The 21,775-nt window shown below is 40.8% G+C and overlaps 1 protein-coding gene across 1 annotated transcript in view; it reads left to right on the top strand.

Moving 5' to 3' along the window:
* Positions 1-21,775, top strand: part of LOC123364581 (dynein axonemal heavy chain 5-like) — a 317,201-nt gene that overhangs the window by 159,646 nt on the left and 135,780 nt on the right. The window contains exons 47-52 of the mRNA XM_045006814.1: positions 10,449-10,583; positions 11,615-11,804; positions 14,923-15,140; positions 16,401-16,712; positions 21,013-21,102; positions 21,200-21,436. Of these exons, the coding sequence (XP_044862749.1) occupies positions 10,449-10,583; positions 11,615-11,804; positions 14,923-15,140; positions 16,401-16,712; positions 21,013-21,102; positions 21,200-21,436 (1,182 nt within the window). The remainder of the gene's footprint in view (positions 1-10,448; positions 10,584-11,614; positions 11,805-14,922; positions 15,141-16,400; positions 16,713-21,012; positions 21,103-21,199; positions 21,437-21,775) is intronic.

The raw sequence follows: 21,775 nt of genomic DNA, 5'->3' as shown, positions 1-21,775 counted from the left end.
GAACTATGAAAGACTTGTCAGAAACAGACAGGGGTGGAGGAGCTTCATCACTGCCCTAAACACCAGAGGTGTAATGGGAACATGATGATGAAGAGGATGATCTCATGATCCATCTAGAATAGTAATGGGAGCTTGATACCAGCTGAAAAAGTGAGAGTTCCAGCTGTGCAATGGGACACATCACTTGCTTCTGGCCCTTGAAAGTCCCAACTTACTGAACTCTGAAGTACAGAAAAGCTATTTTAGGTGCCCAGGGCCACCCGGGGTGGGCAATTGGGGCAATTTGCCCCGGGCCCCGCAGGGGCCCCCACAAGAGTTTTCGGCAGGTCCTTCAGTGCCGCCAAACACACCTGGAGTGAAGGACTCGCTGCTGAAGACCTGGAGCTTCTTCTGCTCCGGGTCTTCGGCGGCAATTCGGCAGCGAGGGCTCCTTCCGCTCCGGGTCTTTGGTGGCAGTTCAGTGACGGGTCCTTCACTTGCTCTAGGACCCACCGCCGAAGTGCCCCGAAGACCCGGAGCAGAAGGACCCCCGCCGCTGAAGACCCCAGACCTCCTGAATCCTCTGGGCGGCCCTGTAGGTGCCCCTAATTTTTCTCTCCCTGTAAGTTCTGTATGTTTGGATTCTTGATGCCAAATTTTCAATGAGAGTTAGGCACCTAAACTGCTTAGGTGCTTTTGAGAATCCCACTAGATACCTATCTTCATCTTTGAGTGTCTAAATACCTATGAAAATCTGATCTGGCCCTTGCTAACTAAGGCAGTTTGATTCCTTGAGGCAAGATGGGTCCTCCCTTTACTCCAGAGCAGAGACTTGTGTAGGAAGCCAGACAATAAAGAGAAATGGCCAGCAAGCAGGCAGGACAAGTAACCAGATGTCATTCATCTTCCTAGAACTACAAAGGGGTAAGTGCCACCACCCTCACTGTAAAGAAATTCAAAACAAAGCCTAAAGAGAGAGACAAACAAGACTTGGATAAAGTAGGGCAGCACTGTGCATAGCCTACAAAGTTGTGCTGCATACAGAAAGGTTTGTTGTAAGTGTGGCAGTAAAATATCTATGACACAGTATGCAAAAGGGGCTGGGAAAACTTCCTGTACCTGGGCAGTTTATTCTTATGGCTGGTGACCTAGGTCAAGGAAAAACCGTGGAACAATTTGCCTAAAGCAACCCTCCTTTGGAGGGACCTATAGAGAATCATAGAATATCAGGGTTGGAAGGGACCTCAGGAGGTCATCTAGTCCAACCCCCTGCTCAAAGCAGGACCAATTCGAAACTAAATCATCCCAGCCAGGGCTTTGTCAAGCCTGACCTTAAAAACCTCTAAGGAAGGAGATTCCACCACCTCCCTAGGTAACCCATTCCAGTGCTTCACCACCCTCCTAGTGAAAACGTTTTTCCTAATATCCAACCTAAACCTCCCCCACTGCAACTTGAGAACATTACTCCTTGTTCTGTCATCAGGTACCACTGAGAACAGTCTAGATCCATCCTCTTTGGAACCCCCTTTCAGGTAGTTGAAAGCAGCTATCAAATCCCCCCTCATTCTTCTCTTCTGCAGACTAAACAATCCCAGTTCCCTCAGCCTCTCCTCATAAGTCATGTGCTCCAGCCCCCCAATCATTTTTGTTGCCCTCCGCTGGACTCTTTCCAATTTTTCCACATCCTTCTTGTAGTGTGGGGCCCAAAACTGGACACAGTACTCCAGATGAGGCCTCACCAATGTCGAATAGAGGGGAATAATCACATCCCTCGATCTGCTGGCAATGCCCCTACTTATACAGCCCAAAATGCCGTTAGACTTCTTGGCAACAAGGGCACACTGTTGACTCATATCCAGCTTCTCGTCCACTGTAACCCCTAGGTCCTTTTCTGCAGAACTGCTGCCTAGCCATTCGGTCCCTAGTCTGTAGCAGTGAATGGGATTCTTCCATCCTAAGTGCAGGACTCTGCACTTGTCCTTGTTGAACCTCATCAGGTTTCTTTTGGCCCAGTCCTCTAATTTGTCTAGGTCCCTCTGTATCCTATCCCTACCCTCCAGCGTATCTACCACTCCTCCCAGTTTAGTGTCATCTGCAAACTTGCTGAGAGTGCAGTCCACACCATCCTCCATATCATTAATGAAGATATTGAACAAAACTGGCCCGAGGACCGACCCTTAGGGCATCCGCTTGAAACCAGCTGCCAACTAGACATGGAGCCATCGATCACTACCCGTTGAGCCCGATGATCTAGCCAGCTTTCTATCCACTTTATAGTCCATTCATCCAGCCCATAGTTCTTTAACTTGCTGGCAAGAATACTGTGCTAAAGTCAAGGAATAACACATCCACTACTTTCCCCTCTTCCATATACCCAGTTATCTCCTCATAGAAGGCAATTAGGTTAGTCAGGCATGACTTGCCCTTGGTGAATCCATGCTGACTGTTCCTGATCACTTTCTTCTCCTCTAAGTGCTTCAGAATTGATTCCTTGAGGACCTGCTCCATGATTTTTCCAGGGACTGAGGTGAGGCTGACTGGCCTGTAGTTCCCCGGATCCTCCTTCTTCCCTTTTTTAAATATGGGCACTACATTAGCCTTTTTCCAGTCATCTGGGACCTCCCCCGTTCATCATGAATTTTCAAAGATAATGGCCAATGGCTCTGCAATCACATCCGCCAACTCCTTTAGCACCCTCGGATGCAGCACATCCAGCCCCATAGTAGCTGACACTGAATACTAGATCCACCATTACAGCTTTACCCTGGTACCAAAAAGATACCTCACTTACAGCATAATAAATACTGAATGTAAGCTGAAATTATGGTCTAGGAATAATTGAGCCTATCACCAAGGAAAGCCTGACTGCAAGATACAAGATCGTATTTGAGGGCCTTTGGGAATTTGAAGGAGAGCATTACATCTATAAGATCCTCAGGTGATAGTGGTTAGAGTCCTGCAAATCTGCAGGTATCAGCTTTATATCCGTGGACCATTTTTGCGCATATCAGCGTGGATGCAGATACAAATTTTGTATCTGTGCAGGGCTCTGATGGTAAGAGCTGGGCGGGCAGCTGTGAGGAACTGCGGCACAGATCCTTCACCCATCCTGGGCGGAGGTCTGGGAGCAGGCACACTAGTCGGGGGGCCTCCCAGCTCTGAGACAGGTATCTAGGCCAGAACCCAGACCGGACACACCACTTCCCCCGACACCCTGACTCCGCACAGGGGGCGCATAGGCAGCCCCGCGCTCCGCCTCAGAGATGGCCGTTCGCCCTCTGCTGCCCTGGCCAGGCCTGCAGCGCGCTGGGGAGAGACTCACCCCCTCCCCCGTGGGTTGATTGCCCACTGACTGAGCCTTCCCACGGGTGACTGTGCCAGCAGCAGGATTTTTACTTGCCAGGTGTGTGTGTGTGTGTGTGTGTGTGTGTGTGTGTGTGTGTGTGTGTGTGTGTGTGAAGGGATGTCTCAGTTTCTAACAAATAAAATCCTGAGTTTTTCTGTTTCCTCCCCCCACACACACACTTTTTTAAAAAGTTGCTTTATTTATTTTGTGGCTCGGAGCTGGAGAGCCATGCTGGCAGCTGTGGGGAGCCTGGGTCCCTCCACCTGCCCCGGAGGGAGCCAGGCTCTCCACAGCTGCCAGCATGGCTCTGCCATGGCTCCGTCTGGGATGTGTGTGGGGGGCATGTTGCGGCTCAGAACTGGCTCCCAGCCATGGTAGGAGCCAGGCGGGCAGCTGTAGGGAGCTGTGGCGGACCCTCCACCTGCCCTGGGCGGGCAGCCCGAGCAGCCCCCGACAGCTCCACAAGTCACCCCCACCCCGGCCAGGCCAGCGGACAATTTTTATGGATCGCAGATCGGATGCGGATACACATTTTTGTATCCGCGCAGGGCTCTAATACTGGTTGTGCAAAGGTGCTGAAATATATCCTTCACAGTACTACACAGACTTAAGAATACCTTGCACCAGATGGAAAAAGCAGGAATCATAACCTGGGTTGAGAAAGTCGCACACTTACATTAATAGCTTTGAGATCATAAAGAAAAAGAATGGCACTTTGCAGGTATGTTTGGACCTACAGGACCTGAGTAAAGCTGTACACAGACTACCACACTGTAGCCACCACAGGCCATGTTTTGAGCCATTTGGTGTTCAAAAAGGTCTACGCTGTCCTTGATGGATAAGCATGTCTTCACCGTCAACACTCCACATGGAAGAGACCACTTTTGGTATCTGCCATTTGGGATCAAGTCTGCTAGTGAGGTCTTCCAGCAGAAAAATGAAGAGACCTTTGGTCGTATTCAAGGAGTTAAAATTACAGTAGATGACATGATCATCGCTGCAGAAATGGCAAAGCCACGTGTCCTAATCCTGCATCAGATGATGGAAATGTGCCAAGAATGCTAAATTCAGTAAAGCACAGACCAAAGTTCTGTCTTTTCAGGATTTTTCAAAAGAGTATTATACAAAATTAAACCTCAGAGCTGTGAATGCAAACCCTGGAATATAGATGTTAATGACAGCTGCCAATCAACCTCACGGGGAGAGAGAGAGAGAGAGCGCGAGAACAATACAATTAATTAGAGAACAAATATTTGATATAGCCACAAAAATTTGTAAAAAGTATTTGGAATACATTTGAATAAAGTCTTAAAAAACTAGTACGTAGTAAATTTATTGGTGTTCTTTATACATTCTCTCCCCAATTTGCACTGTAATATATCTAACAGGTTTCAACAGAACATATTTTTATAGTTTTATTTTTATACCTCACAACAGACAGACAGAGACATTCACTCTCATCTTCTCAGAGATAATTTCTCAATCTCTGTAGTACAGCACTGAAATGTATGCATGTGTCCCCTGGAATCTCCAGAGCCTGAAGAGAATGGCAGCCTTACAGCTGCCCTACAAACTCTTCAGAACCTCTTTGGCAAACAACAGATCCTTACAGCCATCAGCAATTACAGTTTTTGAGCCAATAGCCCATTGTCCTACCAGTTTCCAGCAGGATAGGGAATCTGTAGCCTGTATCCAAACTAGTACAGGCATTGGGATGCAGGCTCCTCTGCCCTTATTCATCTCATTCTCCTCAGAAGAAGGCCAGTTTTCTGAGTCAGATTTAACGTAAAGCTAGAACAAGATATTCCGGAGAGATTTCCTCTCCTAATTTCTTTGACTGCATATCACTCTAGAAGAATAATTGCTAACCTTGCTCTGGACACAACAAAGGAATCAGAGGGGACTCAGATAATAGGGAAATACCAACCGTATAAATCTAAAATAGGGTCCCTTCATCCCTCATTCGAATAAGTGACCAGAGCTGAACAGGATGCTCCAGACAAACTGAAAAGGCATAGCAAACAGAAACCTTGGCTGGTCATAACTCAGATCAGACCAAAGCAGAACACATCAGTCCTGCTCTGCTTACTGCTACTAAGTACAATGGTATGATGCATAGGGATCTCACCCTGGCCAAGACTACACATGAGACAACTTCAGACCCTGCTTCTATTATCAGTGGGACAATTCTCTAGCCATGCCGAATAACATTCAGATTCACTGAGATGGTGGATAGAGGTACACACTGAGAATTCCTCTCTTCTTTCCACACTGTGCAATAACCATAATAGATGCCAAGCTGTCAGGTGTTGGAAGTGGGCTCCACATATGAACAACTCCAGGGGAATGATCACCTCAAACAAACTCAGGAGCATAAATTTCCTTGACATAAAGACAACACCACTATCCATTACTGGTTTAGTCAAAACTGGGGGAGAATGTTCTTATCCAGTCAGACAGCACAACAATGGTATCCACACAGCCAATGGGGAAGAATAAATCATGCATCAATGACGATAGTGGGCAGAACAATGCCTAGTTTCAATAAAGGCAATATGCATCAAAGAAACTTAGCAACTAAAAGGCAGACTGTATCAGAAGTATATTGGTGGAGATAGCAGAGATTGAATGATGTATTCACAAACTTTGCCTCTTGCAAAATCCACATGAGAGCCTGTTTGCCATGAGTAAAAATACAGACTCTCTCAGGCACTTCATAAGATGCAGACCCAAACTCCAGTGAAACAGCAGCTCTGACTCACAGATAGCCAAAGGCAGCCTTACTACCACATCCTTTAACAGAAAAAAACATACAAAAATAATTTTTAAAAATTAAGGCATAATATTCGGTAATTACAGTAATCCCCAAACTTTTGAAGACTGTGGAACTCCAACATGGCATCTCTATTGGGGACCCATCCAAACAATCTGCCCCTGCAACAGGACCTATCAGCCAAGATTCATCAGTGCACTTCCCCACCAGTCCAGGACAATTCAAACCGAGGCACTAGAAACTGAAAGGAAAAGCCTTTCCCTCAAAGGTAATAGAGACCATGGTCACCTCTAGAAGACCATCTACTTAAGAAGCGTGTGTAAAGGTGTGGAGAAAATTATTCTTATCCCTTTACACCTGAGTGGTTAGCCAAAATTTGAGGTTTTGCAGGTTGTTTCCTTTACGAACCTGTGGAACTCCTTTTGCAGAGGATGTTGTGAAGGCCAAGACCATAACAGGGTTCAAAAAAGAACTAGATAAATTCATGGAGGATAGGTCCATCAATGGCTATTAGCCAGGATAGGCAGGAATGGTGTCCCTATCCTGTTTGCCAGAAGCTGGGAATGAGTGACAGAGGATGGATCTCTTGATGATTACCTGTTCTGTTCATTCCCTCTGGGCACCTGGCACTGGCCACTGTCGGAAGACAGGATACTGGGCTAGATGGACCTTTGGTCTGACCCAGTAGGGCCATTCTTAGGAAGAGAAATTGATGATGGGGAGTGAGGTATTTCTTTGATGCAATCCTGTTTATTTACAAAGAATGTCCAAAGTCTTGTATCCCTCAACACAGCAGGAATCAGACAGCAGGAGTCAGTTTCTTTGCTCACTGATCCATGCCTCTGTCCATTCAGCACTTTACCCAAAAGCTCACTTTTCATTTTTTCTCTATCTGTCCATAGGTTTCTGCTGCCTTCTCTTTGTTTCTGTGGTGTTTCTCTCATGTGCACACAGATACACAGCTGCAATCCAGTCATTCCCCTGCTCTTGCATTATCACCAGAGCCCCTGGAAACAACTTGGGCTGCATGGCTGAACTCCTCCCAGTCTTGCATGTGGCTTGTGTTTTGGGTGGAGATTCCTGTTGCTTCAGCTATCTTTTCCATAGAGGAGTTCGGTTTCTTTCTACATTTATCCTGAATGAAGGGCAGAGTCAACAAGGTTTTGCCCAAACCTCAGCATAACATTATTTTTCTTTCAGAGTGGTAGCCCTGTTAGTCTGTATCAGCAAAAAGAATGAGGAGTACTTGTGGCACCTTAGAGACTAACAATTTTATTTGGGCGTAAGCTTTCATGGGCTAAAACCCACTTCATCGGATGCCTGCAGTGGAAAATACAGTAGGAAGATATATATACACAGAGAACATGAAACAATGGGTGTTGCCATACCAGTTATGACGAGAGCAATCAATTAAGGTGGGCTATTATCAGCAGGAGACAAAAAAACTTTTGTAGCAATAATCATGATGGCCCATTTCCGACAGTTGACAAGAAGGTGTGAGTAACAGTAGGGGAATAATTAGCATGGGGAAATAGTTTTTACTTTGTGTAATAACCCATCCACTCCCAGTCTTTATTCAAGTCTAATTTAATGGTGTCCAGTTTGCAAATTAATTCCAATTCTGCAGTTTCTCATTGGAGTCTGTTTTTGAAGGTTTTTTGTTGGAGTATTGCAACTTTGAGGTCTGTAATTGAGTGACCAGGGAGGTTGAAGTGTTCTCCGACTGGTTTTTGAATGCTACAATTCTTGATGTCTGATTTGTGCACAAAGAAGGGTGAAGGCACGGGAATATCTGCCATACTGAACTACCTTCAGGATGGACAGAACTTAGATTCAAAAGTACCCATTCTAGCCAAGCACAACACTTCTATCAGCAGCATCTTATGTGCCTCTTTGCAGTCTTTCTTAGCAGACCATCAGCTCTGCTTATCATTGAATGAGTCTTATGCCAATGTGATCTTTTCTGTAACACTACAACCACTAACCAAATAACCATTTGCTAGGCCTGACAAACCTGGGTCAAATACATATAAATCAGTTTGGGTGGTGACTCTTCTTAGATGCTCCTGGAGTACAGTATCAAACTCAGCCATCAGCTCCACATTTTAAGGAAGTTTCCATTTTTTGGCACATACAGCTGATCCGAAGTGCCACGCAGTGCTAGGTTTTGGGTAGCAAGCATTCTCACAAGGCAATGAGCCTTTTCAGAACATTTTGCCAGTAAAGAGATTCTGATGCAATCTTCTCTTGATGCTGATCTATGGTGGCCTTTAACCTTAGTCTCATCTCAAGCTCTTTCCACCTATGGAACACTCTCTGGTGATTTGCTGCCTTCTCATGACATGCCAGATTTCTAGCCAGATTTTTCCAGTTCCTGTAGAACCCAATGTGGCTGGAACATTAGACTGGAAGAGTTTGCAACAAAAACAGTATTCAGCATTCTGGGTTTTTGAGTACATAAGCCATGGCCTCTCCACTTTGTCCCCATTGGGGATTTCATGCCAGTAATGTGTTGGATGGAAATTTTATTTTCATTGTCTTTGGGGAACATGAAGTTTTTCACTTGCTGTGGCCCATGCAGTACAAGGAAGTCCCTCAGGCTACTGCTCAAGCGGGTCCACAGTCCTGGATCATCTAGACTTAAGGAACTAAACTCAGCAGCAGCTGTTTCTTGCGCCACCACCGCACTCTTCTCTGATCTACTCTTTTCTTCAGGAATGTGCAACATGGTTACATCCATTTGAGATGCTGCAGTAGCTGCCAGGTCACCTGCACTCTGACTAACTGGAAGATCAGGCGTCTCCTCACCAGTCACCTCCTCACTGGGGCCGGAAGGCTCACCGTGAACATTTGTGTCTATGTATCTCAGGAGAACTCCTTTCTGCTTAGATAGAAAAGCTTCCTTTGCTTTCTTTCTTTTTCTGAATGCTGCCCCAGAGGGGCGTTTTCTCCTTTCACTCATGACTGCTGTTCTGTGCTACCTACAGTGGCTCTCAACACTCAATTGAAGGGGACAAATAAGCAGGCTGGTAGCAGGGCCTGAGTGAGGGAAGATATCAGTGTCTTAAGGGCCTAACTGGTTCCTATTACTTCAGTTGGCTGCCTGTTCTCCTCAAGTGCGTTCAGGAAGCAGCGGGAAACAGGAAGCTCCCTGAGAAGCTGATGTTAATCAGTCCAAGCTCCTGGGGGTGCTAGAGAGGTACATAAGAGGCTCCTCTCTCTCCCTTCAGCTCCTGCTGCTTTCTGTTATTCCCTCTCACCTTTTCTCCTGCCTGCCTGTTATGTCTCGTGTCCTCCTTCCTCCAGCACAGCACTCCACCATCTCTGTGCATCTAGAGAAGAGAGAATACATATGCACCAGCAGCAGACACAATTTTCTACACTCTGGGTCCTAGTGTTGCCCCCCCCCCCACAGTCTGGCACCTGAGGTGGCCGCCTCAGTTCTTCTCATGGTAAGGCCAGCCCTGGTGAGCATTTGTAACTGCAGTGTTGGTATTGCTGTAGTACTTCATTGCAGAGCAAAGGAGTGGCAGCACACTTGATAGAAGATTGGGTAAGGCATGTTTGCCGTAGAGGGCCAAGAATATCTGGCAGCTTGTGGGAGCAACTCTGTTCTGCCCTAAACTAGTATGTAGGATAGTTATTCCAGCCTATCACTAAAGTAACTCCAACTTGCTTCACAGCAGTTTAAAGCACATGATTTACCCAGAATTGTGAAGCGAAGGAGGAAGTGAGTGATTTTCATGAGCTCTCAACCCTTCAGCATCACAACAGTTTGTGGCTGCAGGGCTGAATCTTTTAAGGAAGAGAGGAGGCTTTCATTGGCAGGCCATTGTTTTCCTTTGACATTCATTCTACAGCAAGGCAGGAACCACAGCGTTCAGCTACTTGCACAGCTGAGAAATTTGCAAATACTTTTGTATGTGTGTCAGTCCCAAAATGAGGCAATAAAAAATCAGGACACTCAGTCCTGAGTGTGTTTGGTAGAATCTACCTATTGTAGAAGGCTCTAAGCAGGACATGGGTGATTTTCAGTGCCATATGTGTGTCAAATCCTGGGCATCACACAGAGTGTTAAGAATAGAATTTTGATAATGTATTTGCTGTGGGTTTGTGTTACAACTTCAAGGTTAAGTAAATGTAATTGTGTTTGTTATAATTGGAGATACAACAATGAAAATTATCTATAGACTCTGACACCAGCAAAACCTTTACTCTTTTTGTGAGGATGAAGAACTGTGAAACTTTATTGATAGGCTACTTCTTAAATTCATTTAGTTTTCAGCCTTTGTCATAATTTTAAAGTGCTTAACCTCTACAGTACTAATTGTGTTCATGCTTTGTTTTAAGGTTCACTATGACTTTGGATTAAGAAATATTTTATCTGTCTTAAGAACTCTTGGAGCAGTAAAAAGATCCAATCCCAATGAGCCAGAGAAAACAGTAGTGATGAGAGTTCTACGGGACATGAACCTCTCCAAGCTGGTATCGTAACATTAATTACCTTCACAAAATGCTTTTTAAAAATGTATTTATTATATGTTAGTATGAAATAAAGTGTATTTTCTCAGCAGTTGGCTACATCCTTTTGCAATGATACTACTTCTCTTTTAATGTCTGGCATATCAAAGCGATGGTGCTCCGAACCCATTTTTTTCTTTTTGTGACGAGAAGACAACTCTTCCTCCCCCGCCTCCCCGAATGAGAGACTTCAAATGAAGAAATAATAAGAAATCCTATAAGATCTTAGAGGAAAATCTAGCCTGATTTTCAAATTACTTTTATATGGAATGGAAAGGAGAGCAAACAAAAGAGAGAGGGAAAAAGAGCACATTGAATTAACATTTCATCTATCATTTTAGATCCCTATTAATCCAGAAATTCAATTTACACTAATTCTTGGCAATCTGCCTTTTCAAACATCATAACAACCAGAATGACGTATAGTGAGTGGGCTGTTTTGAAGTAGCTAAGGAATACTTAACTATTCTGTTCTCTTCCACCACTACCCTCTTCTATCCAAAGAATTCTTCATTTTTTCCATTTTGCTGTAGCTGGAAGATTATAGTGTGTGTAACCTCTGAAAGTATACAAACACCCGATTCACAATTAACTGTTTATTTAGCTAATTCATGCACATTTTTAAACTGCAGTCTAGATTATAATGATTTATAGAGGAAAAAAATTAGACTTCAAGAGAAGAAGTAAGGAGAAATCTAGCCTGTTTGTCTAAATGACTAATAGATGGAGAGATTTACAAGAATTGTACTAAAATTTAAACATTTACATAAATTTTAAGTGAATATTTAATTTAGAAATTCCTATCTATGGCTAAATTGCTTGAGTCATTTTAATAACATACATCCACTCATAATTTTCATGTTTGTTTTAGAAAAGATATCTATTTTACTACTGTCTTTTAAATAACATATTATTGCAGATTGTTTGTAATTACAACAATAATTAATTTCAAAGAATAAATAATTGGGTTTTTTTTTCTACTTTTTGATTGACAGGTAGATGAAGATGAACCTTTATTTATGAGTCTGATTAACGACCTGTTCCCTGGAATTACTCTTGATAAGGTCGGGTATCCTGAACTAGAGTCGGCCATTCGGAAAGAGACGGAGAAAGCTGGGCTTATTCATCATCCTCCGTGGATTCTTAAGCTTATTCAACTGTATGAAACTCAGCGAGTCCGACATGGTTAGCATGCCAAATGAGGGTTTCATACTCCATTATAGCAGTAAAGGCTTTTATATTTCTTTTCTACAAATTGTAGATTTTTTTCATTATTAATGTATTTTGAAACTAAACAGATGTCGTTTTTAAAGCCTCATATAGATATTTTTATGAGAAAATTGTTAAGAATAATTTTTATCATAAACAAAGAGCCCACCTTGTCCTCATAATATTGACAATTTAGCTATAGTATGTCTTTTTATGGGAAATAGGTGTGTGGCCTTGAGAGGAACTGAAGTTTCTAAGGGGGAAGTTAAAATGCAGAGTAAAAATGTATTTTATTTCCCCCCCTTCTCGCCAAACTCAGAAATAGCTGATTTTGCTCAGTATTCTGAAAAAAGTCAAATTCAGGCAGATTCTAATTATAGCTCTTTTCAGCTCAAAAGGTAAATGTTTCCTATAGTTATGAGCATGTTAAAGTGAAGAGGTTGCAAATGAAACCATCTTGAATCCTTAACTGTAATGGGTACTACCACATGCCTGTTGTACTTCCAAACACCATTAGGACTTCTCTGTTCAATGTTCGTCACTTCAATTGAAGAAAGATAGAATAGAAATTGACCCAGTCCATAGAAGGGTAACAAAGACAGTGGTACAGCCAGATATACCAATGATGGGAGATTGCAAACACCAGAATTAGCCTGGAAAGGAAAAGAGATAAAGGGAATCTGATTAAATTTGTCAAGATTTATGAAAGGATTTGTGAAAGATGATCCTTTTTATGCTTTCCCATAGTACATGAATCAGGAATCACTAGCTTAAACTAATACTCTGGTGCATTTAGAACAAATAAGAGGAGATATTTCTTCACAAAGCATATTTAAATCTGTGGTCTTCACTGTCTCAAAAAGTCAGTTCACATATTATGGCTGGTTAAATTAAAGAGCTGAATAATGTTATGGCTAATAACGTTTCTTCTTAATTCATTGGTCTAATGCAGAATGAAATTCTGGAGCCCATATAATACCCTCTTGGGGCAATGCCAAAGTGAGGGCGAGGGAACCCTCAAGGTTCCCCTTGTGGAATTTCCTTTGAATTTTACTCTTGGAGTGTGGGATTTGTGTCCAACTGCAAGAAACTGGACATTCACCCACAAACACCACAGTTCCCCTGAGAAGCCACACAGATCCTCAGGATCCATGGAGGGCAGAGGGCCTGCTGTTCAGTGCCTCCATATTGGGTCTGGGCCCCTGAAACTCTGGCCCAGCTCCCTGGCAGTGCAGCTCCAAAGGAAGCTGTGAGATCTGCTGCCAGAGACTCCCTTGCAGATGTTTGGCCTTGTAATACTCCTTTTAGGCAGTTGCCAAGGCAGAGAGGTACCACTGGAAAGTTAACATCATCTTTACCTGTATTAACTTTCCACTGCTAATTTTATGAAGTGGAGGGGAGACAGTGTACATTTCCTTAGCTCCAACTCCTCCCGATTCCCTCACCACTCATGGAACTTCAGCTCTATGAGAGCTCTCCAGGGGACCCAGAGAGAAGTGGTGAGAGTGCTGCAGGGGTAACTGTTCTCCTCTACAGGGAGAGAGGGAGATGTGTGCATGTTTAGACCTCCTGTGTGCACAGATCCTAGAGGCATGCTCTGCTCTATGGGCCTGGTCCAAAGCTCATTGGAGTCAGCAGAGAGTCTCTCTCTAACTGCAATGGCTTTGTCTCAGATCTTATGTTCCTAATATAGGGCTGGATCCTGCACAGTTCTGAGCACCTCCTATGAGATATTGAACACATATAACTCCTATTCCTTTTAGAGGGAGTCACAGTCACTCTGCATTACGCATGCTTGGGTCCATAATGTTGGTCAGAAGCTCTATGCTACTAAATCCCTCCATAACTTTGCATCTGAGATTTTCAAAGTCACCTATGGGATTTTGGTAACATACAAAAGCCAGTAGATGAACACTTCAACCTCCCTGGACATTCTATAACACATTTAAAAGTAACTATTCTTGAACAAAAAAACTTCAGAAACAGACTTCAAAGAGAAACAGCAGAACTAAAATTCATTTGCAAATTTAACGTCATTAATTTGGGTTTGAATAGGGACTGGGAGTGGCTGGCTCATTACAAAAGCAGCTTTGCCTCTCCTGGAATTGACACCTCCTCATCTATTATTGGGAGTGGACTACATCCACCCTGATCGAATTGGCCCTGTCAATACTGGTTCTCCACTTTTGAGGTGCTCCCGTCTCTTGTCATTATATAATGCTTGCATCTGTAACTTTCACTCCATGAATCTGAAGAAGTGAGGTTTTTTACCCACGAAAGCTTATGCCCAAATAAATCTGTTAGTCTTTAAGGTGCCACCAGATTCCTTGTTGGTTTTGCGGACACAGACTAACACAGCTACCCCCTGATACTATGGGATTTTGATGCTCAATTTCCATTACAATTAATGGGAAATGGGCATCCAAATCTCTAAGTGGCCTTGAAAATCTCAGCCTGAATGTCCCATCTGCTTTCAAACTATGTCATTGTTTCTTGGCACACAGCTTTATTGATTTAATATAAAGTAACTGAGTAGGATCAGCTATAGCCTAATTTTAATGTATTGTTTAAGAACTCAGTTGGCAACATGAGTATAAACTGATGAAGTAACAAGATTGTCTGTTACTAAGAAAAATATATCAAAAATGTCTTCATGGGTTTATGCAAGTGTATGTTTTTGTTCCTTGTACTCCAGGAAGAAATGCTCGGTTTTGTATATCACTTGGAACAACTTTTTCTTGTAAAAGATATTTAAAAATGATTGTTTTTGTTTACCACCAGTCAATTGAGTGTCACCACATATGAACATCAAAAGGCAGCTGTGTTTTCCAATTAGAAAAAGGAACAGAGCTGCCTAAGGGAGGATAGAGAGCCACATTGGCTTGCCTAGCAGAATAAATCAGGCATTTATGAAAGCCTTTAATAAAACATTTAAAAAATTCATTTCAGTCAACATCAAGAAAGTGGAATGAAAAACATCTTTAAATTTAGTTTTGATTTAAAAAAAAAAAGCAAGATTCTGATGCAATGCATCATTAAATTGGGGTCTGACATTTCGGCATTTTATTTTAAAAGAAGTCTATGTCTTTTTAAGGTATGATGACTCTGGGTCCGACTGGTGCAGGAAAGACAAAATGCATTAATATCTTGATGAAAGCAATGACAGACTGTGGCACTCCTCATAAAGAGATGAGGATGAACCCAAAGGCAATTACAGCTTCCCAGATGTTTGGTACTCTCGATGTTGCTACAAATGATTGGACAGATGGCATTTTCTCTACTTTATGGAGAAAAACTTTAAAAGCAAAGAAGGTAACTAGATATTGTGTTCTGACAGCCAATAATAGCATTTAATACTGTTTCTGTAAGGTATTATTACAAAGCAACACATGCCTTTCAATGCTTCATTTATGTGAAGGGTCTTTTTGATCAAATAAAATCAAATTTGAAAATATAATATTTTAGTTATTGTTTGTGTCTGAGGGCTTATCTTCACTACCGGGGTAAGTCGACCTAAGTTACGCTACTCCAGCTACATGAATAACGTAGCTGTAGTCAATGTAGCTTAGGTTGACTTACCCTGGTGTCTTCACTGCGCTGCATAGATGGGAGATGCTCTCTGGTCAACTTACCTTAATCTTCTTGGGGAGATGGAGTACTAGAGTTGACCGGAGAGTGCTCTGACATCGATTTAGTGGGTCTTCACTAGACCCACTAAATTGACATCCACTGCAATATCCATGGTAGTGAAGACAAGCCCTGAGCATTTAGGAATGTATACAGGGTTACTCTGAAGTACATGCCAGAGATCACTCACCTCCTCAAGCACAGACTTGAGCTTCTGGGGCTGGATCACTGAGCTCTGTAGCATTTTATTTCCTCTTTCATCTTCTGTAAACCTTTAGTCCTTCCATTCTTTTCAACTCCCAATGCAAAGACTTCCAGTGGTTTAATATAGAGACAAAGAGGGGGAGCCTCTCCCACCCACGTTTTATGTCCACGCCACTCCAGATCAGTAATTATATTGGAGCAATGTAGTTATAGCCTCAGTTGAAAAATGTTGCATACTGATTTCTCCTCTCTCTCCTCAGACCTGCAGACAGTGCTGCCACAGAGCCTCATATGTTATGAAGGTTGCATTGTGTTTTATTTAGGCCTTGGAAAATGTGAAAGCTTGATATGAAAGAATTAGGTATCCTCTGTTAAGAGATGGTAGGCCTGCTCCTGTTCTCACTAAAGTTAATGGAAATTGTTTTCATCTGCTTCTTTGGGAACAGGGTCAGGTCGTATGGCTGTCACAGGAAAGCAACATCTCTCTGTATATAACAACTGAAATTAACTTTTTGTCACTTTGATCAAAAAATCTTTGGTATGACACACAGTAATGAAGTGAGATTTCAAATCATTGGGTAAATAAGGAAAAAAAGGAAGTATTATGATTAATAATAAAGCATTCAGCACCAGATTAGATAATTTACAAGTCAATGTTCCTATAAAGTAATGTATTCTCATATGTGTTCAAAAAACTATATTTTTGATCATAGTATTTACACTTGTACATGTATATTTTAGGGAGAACACATATGGATAGTTTTGGATGGTCCTGTGGATGCGATATGGATTGAAAATCTGAACTCCGTTCTAGATGATAACAAGACCCTTACTTTGGCTAATGGAGATCGTATTCCAATGTCCCCAAACTGCAAGATTGTTTTTGAGCCCCATAACATTGACAATGCTTCCCCAGCAACAGTATCTCGTAATGGGATGGTCTTTATGAGTTCCTCTGTGTTAGATTGGAGGCCCATTTTAAAGGCTTGGCTGCAAACTTTGCCTGCTACTCACTCTGATGTCCTATGGAACAGCTTTAACAGTGTATTTCAGGTATTAAGGCCAGTACTTGCTACAAAGAAAAATGAATTCCAATCTGCTTATTTAGCATTATTTTTCCTACATTCTACTTCAGTTGTTTATCCCATTTATTTATTTAATAAAATAAAGAACTGACATGAAGGATAATCACAAGGCATAATGCGGACAAAGAAAGGGCCTATAACAATAGCTAACATAATCTAAATGAAACAACATTAGGTGGAAAATATGGCCACTAATTTGAGTGGCGGGAGGGCTTTTCCTTTGTTTTTATTTTTTTAATCTGTTGGCTGTTTGGAGGTAAATTGTTATCTCCATTTGATTATTTTATGCTGCTGGCTGGCAGAATTAATTTATGCTGCTTGGTGACTAACATTGTTTTTGATATTTTAATTATCACTAGAGTGCTCAGAAGGTTCTAAATGGGCTTTTTTGTTTCTGTTATATTTAAATAAATAAGAAAAAAATCAGGCCAAAGTCATCCTTATTGAAGCTCTGTTAACTTCAGTTACAGCAGGGGTGTATTTGATCCATGAAGTCTATATTCTGTAGGACCATGCAGTTTTAAGTTAAGACTTGTGTGCATGATATTTTTGACATAGTGTCAAGTATCAGGGGGTAGCCGTGTTAGTCTGTATCCACAAAAACAATGAGTCCAGTGACACCTTAAAGACTAACAGATTTATTTGGGAATAAGCTTTCGTGGGTTAAAAAAAAAACACTTCTTGCATCTGAAGTGGGTTTTTTACCCACAAGAGCTTATGCCCAAATAAATCTCTTAGTCTTTAAGGTGCCACCGGACTCCTCATTGTCTTTGTATTTTTGACATAGCGTCTCTTTATTAAATTATTAGGCTAAATCATGCTGAATCCAAAAAGACCAGAGGGAAAATCCCGAATGTTTTATCCTTCCATACTACAAGTACAAAATGCTGTGTAACCTTCTACAAGATATTCATGAATGAGGCAAAGGCTGGAAATTGACAGAGTTTTCATTAATCACCAGGGACAGTCCTACACAATGGTGGACGTATAATAGTCTTACATGTAATAGACCATCTCTGATGCAACTGAAGCTTAATTTTTCTTCATAAAACATTACTATTGAAAGTTAATGCTGTGTATTCTTTTTGCCTTTGCAATTTTCTTTTCATTTCTTTAGTTGGCACCTGTATTAACACAACTGAAACTGATCTTTCCTTTCCTTTCTTTTCCTTTCTCACTAGCTGTCTCTTTTGCCAGTTCTCCCTGTTCATTTATCTCAGATTCCATAGTTGTTTTTTTCCCCACCTTTTTCATTTTTGTTGAATTCTACAGGAGAAGTTTTTCTTGTGCCGGCCTTTTGAACTGTCATTGTAAAAAAATGTGTTTATAAATATGACAAAAGCAATGACTAATATACTGTTACAATAGCTAGAATGTTAAGAAATGACTTCTCATAGAAACATTTCATCTTAGTTCCTTCCCATTTACATTGAAACCCACTTCTGGCATTACATTCATTTTGCTGTAACCTCCAAAAAGTAATGATCAGACTTAATATTTCCTGCAGCGGTAAGAAAGGTAATTCTTATAATGAATTTTAAAAATATGCTTCCAAAATAATGTAAATTTGGATCAATTTACTGCTTCCTTCCCATGATCGTCTTTTATATTTTATGCTATACCTTGTTCTGAAAGCATAATAGCGACATTTTTCAGAAAAAAAGTGTATTTTATTAGCTGAGAGATGGAAAAGCAGTGAAATATAAAGTTTGTTCCCTGCTGAAGGCTGTATTTGGAACTATCCAAATGTAAACCAAAGCTGTCAGACTGTCAGTTCTCCTTTCACTTTTAATGAGCTATCTTTGCTTCTCAGATAATGTGGGCGGTAACACTGATTTTACAGATGGGGATAATACTGATTCCATATACAGATGACTCCTTTTTCTCATATTACTTTTTTCAGTATATAAAAAATTGGATAAGTAAACTGTACAAGAGAACTTCATAAAATAAAGTGCACTAACAGCAGTATTCAAGCTTCAAATACAGGATTACTCACATTAGACCCAATATCAATAAAAACACAGATATAAATAACTTATAAATAGGTAACATGTAGAAGAACAGTGTGGATAATGCTACAGAAGGGAGATATACTCACCAGGGATAGAATCTGTCTTCACTTACCACTTGTACAAAACCACTTAAATCGATGTGAATTGAACTAAATTTGGCTCCAAATTAGGTGAGCAATCAAATGCAGTATTTACAGTTGGTTTACAAGGAACAATCATTTCTGTGATTATAAAGCATTAAAGATCAGTATATAAGGTAAACATTATGCATGAATGAAATCTCAGGGTGAGTTCATAATCAGAAATGTGAATGAGAGTTGCCATATTATTTTGTCTGGCACAGATGTCCTGCCAATTTGTACTAAGCCATAATGTAATGGGACTGCCAAGGTGAATATTGTTATAATTCTTATCATGATAACATTCTGTTAGAAGACCAAAAATAATACCAATATTTTAAATGTACTTTCATTATCAAAGGATCCCAAAACTCTTAGATATACAAGAACCATTTCACCCACTACTGAACACATGTGGTGTGGAATTGTAGCAGTTATTTAATAGCAAACGACAATAGTGGACAACAGTTTAGGACAGGAAGTGAAGAAGATTACGTATCTATTTACTCATTTATAAAATATACACAATTACAAAAGTTCAGCTTTCTATATAAAATGTAATATAAAGACCAAAAGAAAAGAGAAGAATAAACTCACAAAAACCTATTTTCAATAGAATTAAAACTATCTTTGAGGTCTCTTTTTTCCATAGGAATTTTTTCAGTCAGGTTACTGTGACCCTCAGAAGTGTTTTCAAAATACTAAACTTTACTGTCCATATCTGAAATCCTAACACTAAACTCTACATGCACATTTCCTCTCTCTGAGTGATACAGCCTCCTATAACTGATAGAGTTGCTTTTTTGCAAGAGGTAAGCATCTGGGGGAGTTTCTGGAAATTTGAAGTAATTAGAGGAATCCCACAAAGAGGATGCTCAGTTAGTGGCATTGGTCCTTTTTGTCACAGAATATAAAGCTGTAAAATCTGTTGTTGCTTTGATGTAGGCAACTTGAGCTTCACCGTTTTCTTGCATAATTAGATACAGAACAATTTTCATCCTGGATCAGACCTAAGGTTCATCTAGTCCAGCGTCCTGGCTCTGCAGTGGCTAGAAACAGATGCTTCAAAGGAACTTGTAAAAGCACTGCAATAGACAGATGTGAGATGATTTGGTCTCCACATTAGATCTCATCCTGATCTCTGACAGTTGAAGACTCGCATTAGCCTTGGAGCATGAAGTTTAATCTCCCGTCCAAAATTTTTGTTAACATTAACATTATTATGACTCTGGCTATTTTTGTTAATATAAATGTCCAAGCCCTTTTTTAATCAAGCTAAATTCTTGTGGCGGTGAGTTCCACAGTTTACACATCTTGAGAAAAAATATTTCCTTTTATCAGTGAACTTGCCACCTTTTAATTTCATTGAATGTCCCCTTGTTCTTGTGTTCTGAGACAGGGAAAACAAAAGTTCCTGATCTAACTTCTCAATGCCATTAATATTTTTATATACTTTTTATCATTTCCTCTTATTATTTCTCCAGTTCCTCTATGTTTAAACAAAATATCCAGATAAATGATAAACTCATTTAAACTATCTTCCTGGAGCTTGCAACCTACTTTCTTCCAATGTATTGAAAGCATTTAAAAATATAGTAATAGAAATTTATTTGAAGTGCATTAGAAACTATAGCACTGATTCTCCTCTCACATCGGTTTAAACCAAGGACCTCATTGCAGTTACACTAGTGAAAAACCAGCATGAGTGAGAGGAGAATCCTACTCTAGAAAGTAAGGAGATGGTCTAACGTATGTATTGTTATGGCAAGCTTTGTGTTGCTGTCTTCCAACCAAAAAAATGGGAACAATAAATGTGCAGAAGATATATGGCAGATCCCCAATGTAACTCAAGAACACTTTCTGAATTGCTCCTTTTGAAAGTTGCTTTATGTAGCCATTATGAATAATTTCACTGACTGTGATACATCAAAGCTACCTATTTAGGATGTTTGCTAAAAGTGACTTCATGTTTTAAATCTGAATATTTGTACTCACAGAAACTGAAGTGAAATGTATTTAAGTTACAGAATAAAGCGATTGAACGCTTGTATTAAAAATAAATCATGGCACTGATTTATTAGTTTTTTAAATGGGTTTCTTTATACTCAGATGAACTTAATGTTTTTCTTCGCAGGATTTGATTGATTTTGTTTTCACTGCTGTGACACCGAAAATGCCAGTTTTAGAATGCATGTGCATCAAACAAGCTATTGACCTCCTACAGGTAGATATGACATCAGGTTATCTGTCTCTTATCCTGTTATTTGTGCCTGGATATTGTTCAGAGCAGGCAATGGTTACACATTGTGTCTTTTTTACAGGGTTTATTGGCAGACAGAAATGAGAAGCAGCCCAGCCAAGAGCATCTAGCTCGCTTATTTGTTTTTGCTATAATGTGGTCAGTAGGAGCTCTTCTGGAATTGGATGACAGAGTGAAAATGGAACTGTTCTTACGGAATCATTCTGCAACGCTGGAACTTCCAGCTGTGAATGGAGAAGAAACCATGTTTGAGTTTGGTATTAGTGATTGTGGTCAGTGGGAGCACTGGTCAAAGAGGGTTTGTATGCCGTAATATACTAGTTCTTTCTTTTGAGTAAGCATGATAAATATATTAGACAAGAAAAACATTGTTTTTCTCTCATTAAAACTTGTAATTTAGTTTGGAAAATTATGCCTAATAAATTACCATAATATTCTTTTCTGAAGGAATTTTTCTCCTGTCACAAATATTTTGGGTCAGAGATTGGGAACAGACAATGGAAATAGTTTGGGAGTGAAACAGGGGAAAAAAATCTTGTCTTAGCTTTCTCCAGTGCCTGTCACCATAATATAATTAAGTTCCTCCAGCAAAGACCAAAGTAGTCTATAAAATGGATAATGGGGGTGTGGGGAGTGA

This window comes from Mauremys mutica, chromosome 2 (genome assembly GCF_020497125.1).
Source record: "Mauremys mutica isolate MM-2020 ecotype Southern chromosome 2, ASM2049712v1, whole genome shotgun sequence".
Classification (NCBI taxonomy): Eukaryota; Metazoa; Chordata; order Testudines; family Geoemydidae; genus Mauremys; species Mauremys mutica.
Note: the sequence above shows the minus strand (reverse complement) of the source record. Positions and strands in the feature narration are given on the sequence as shown.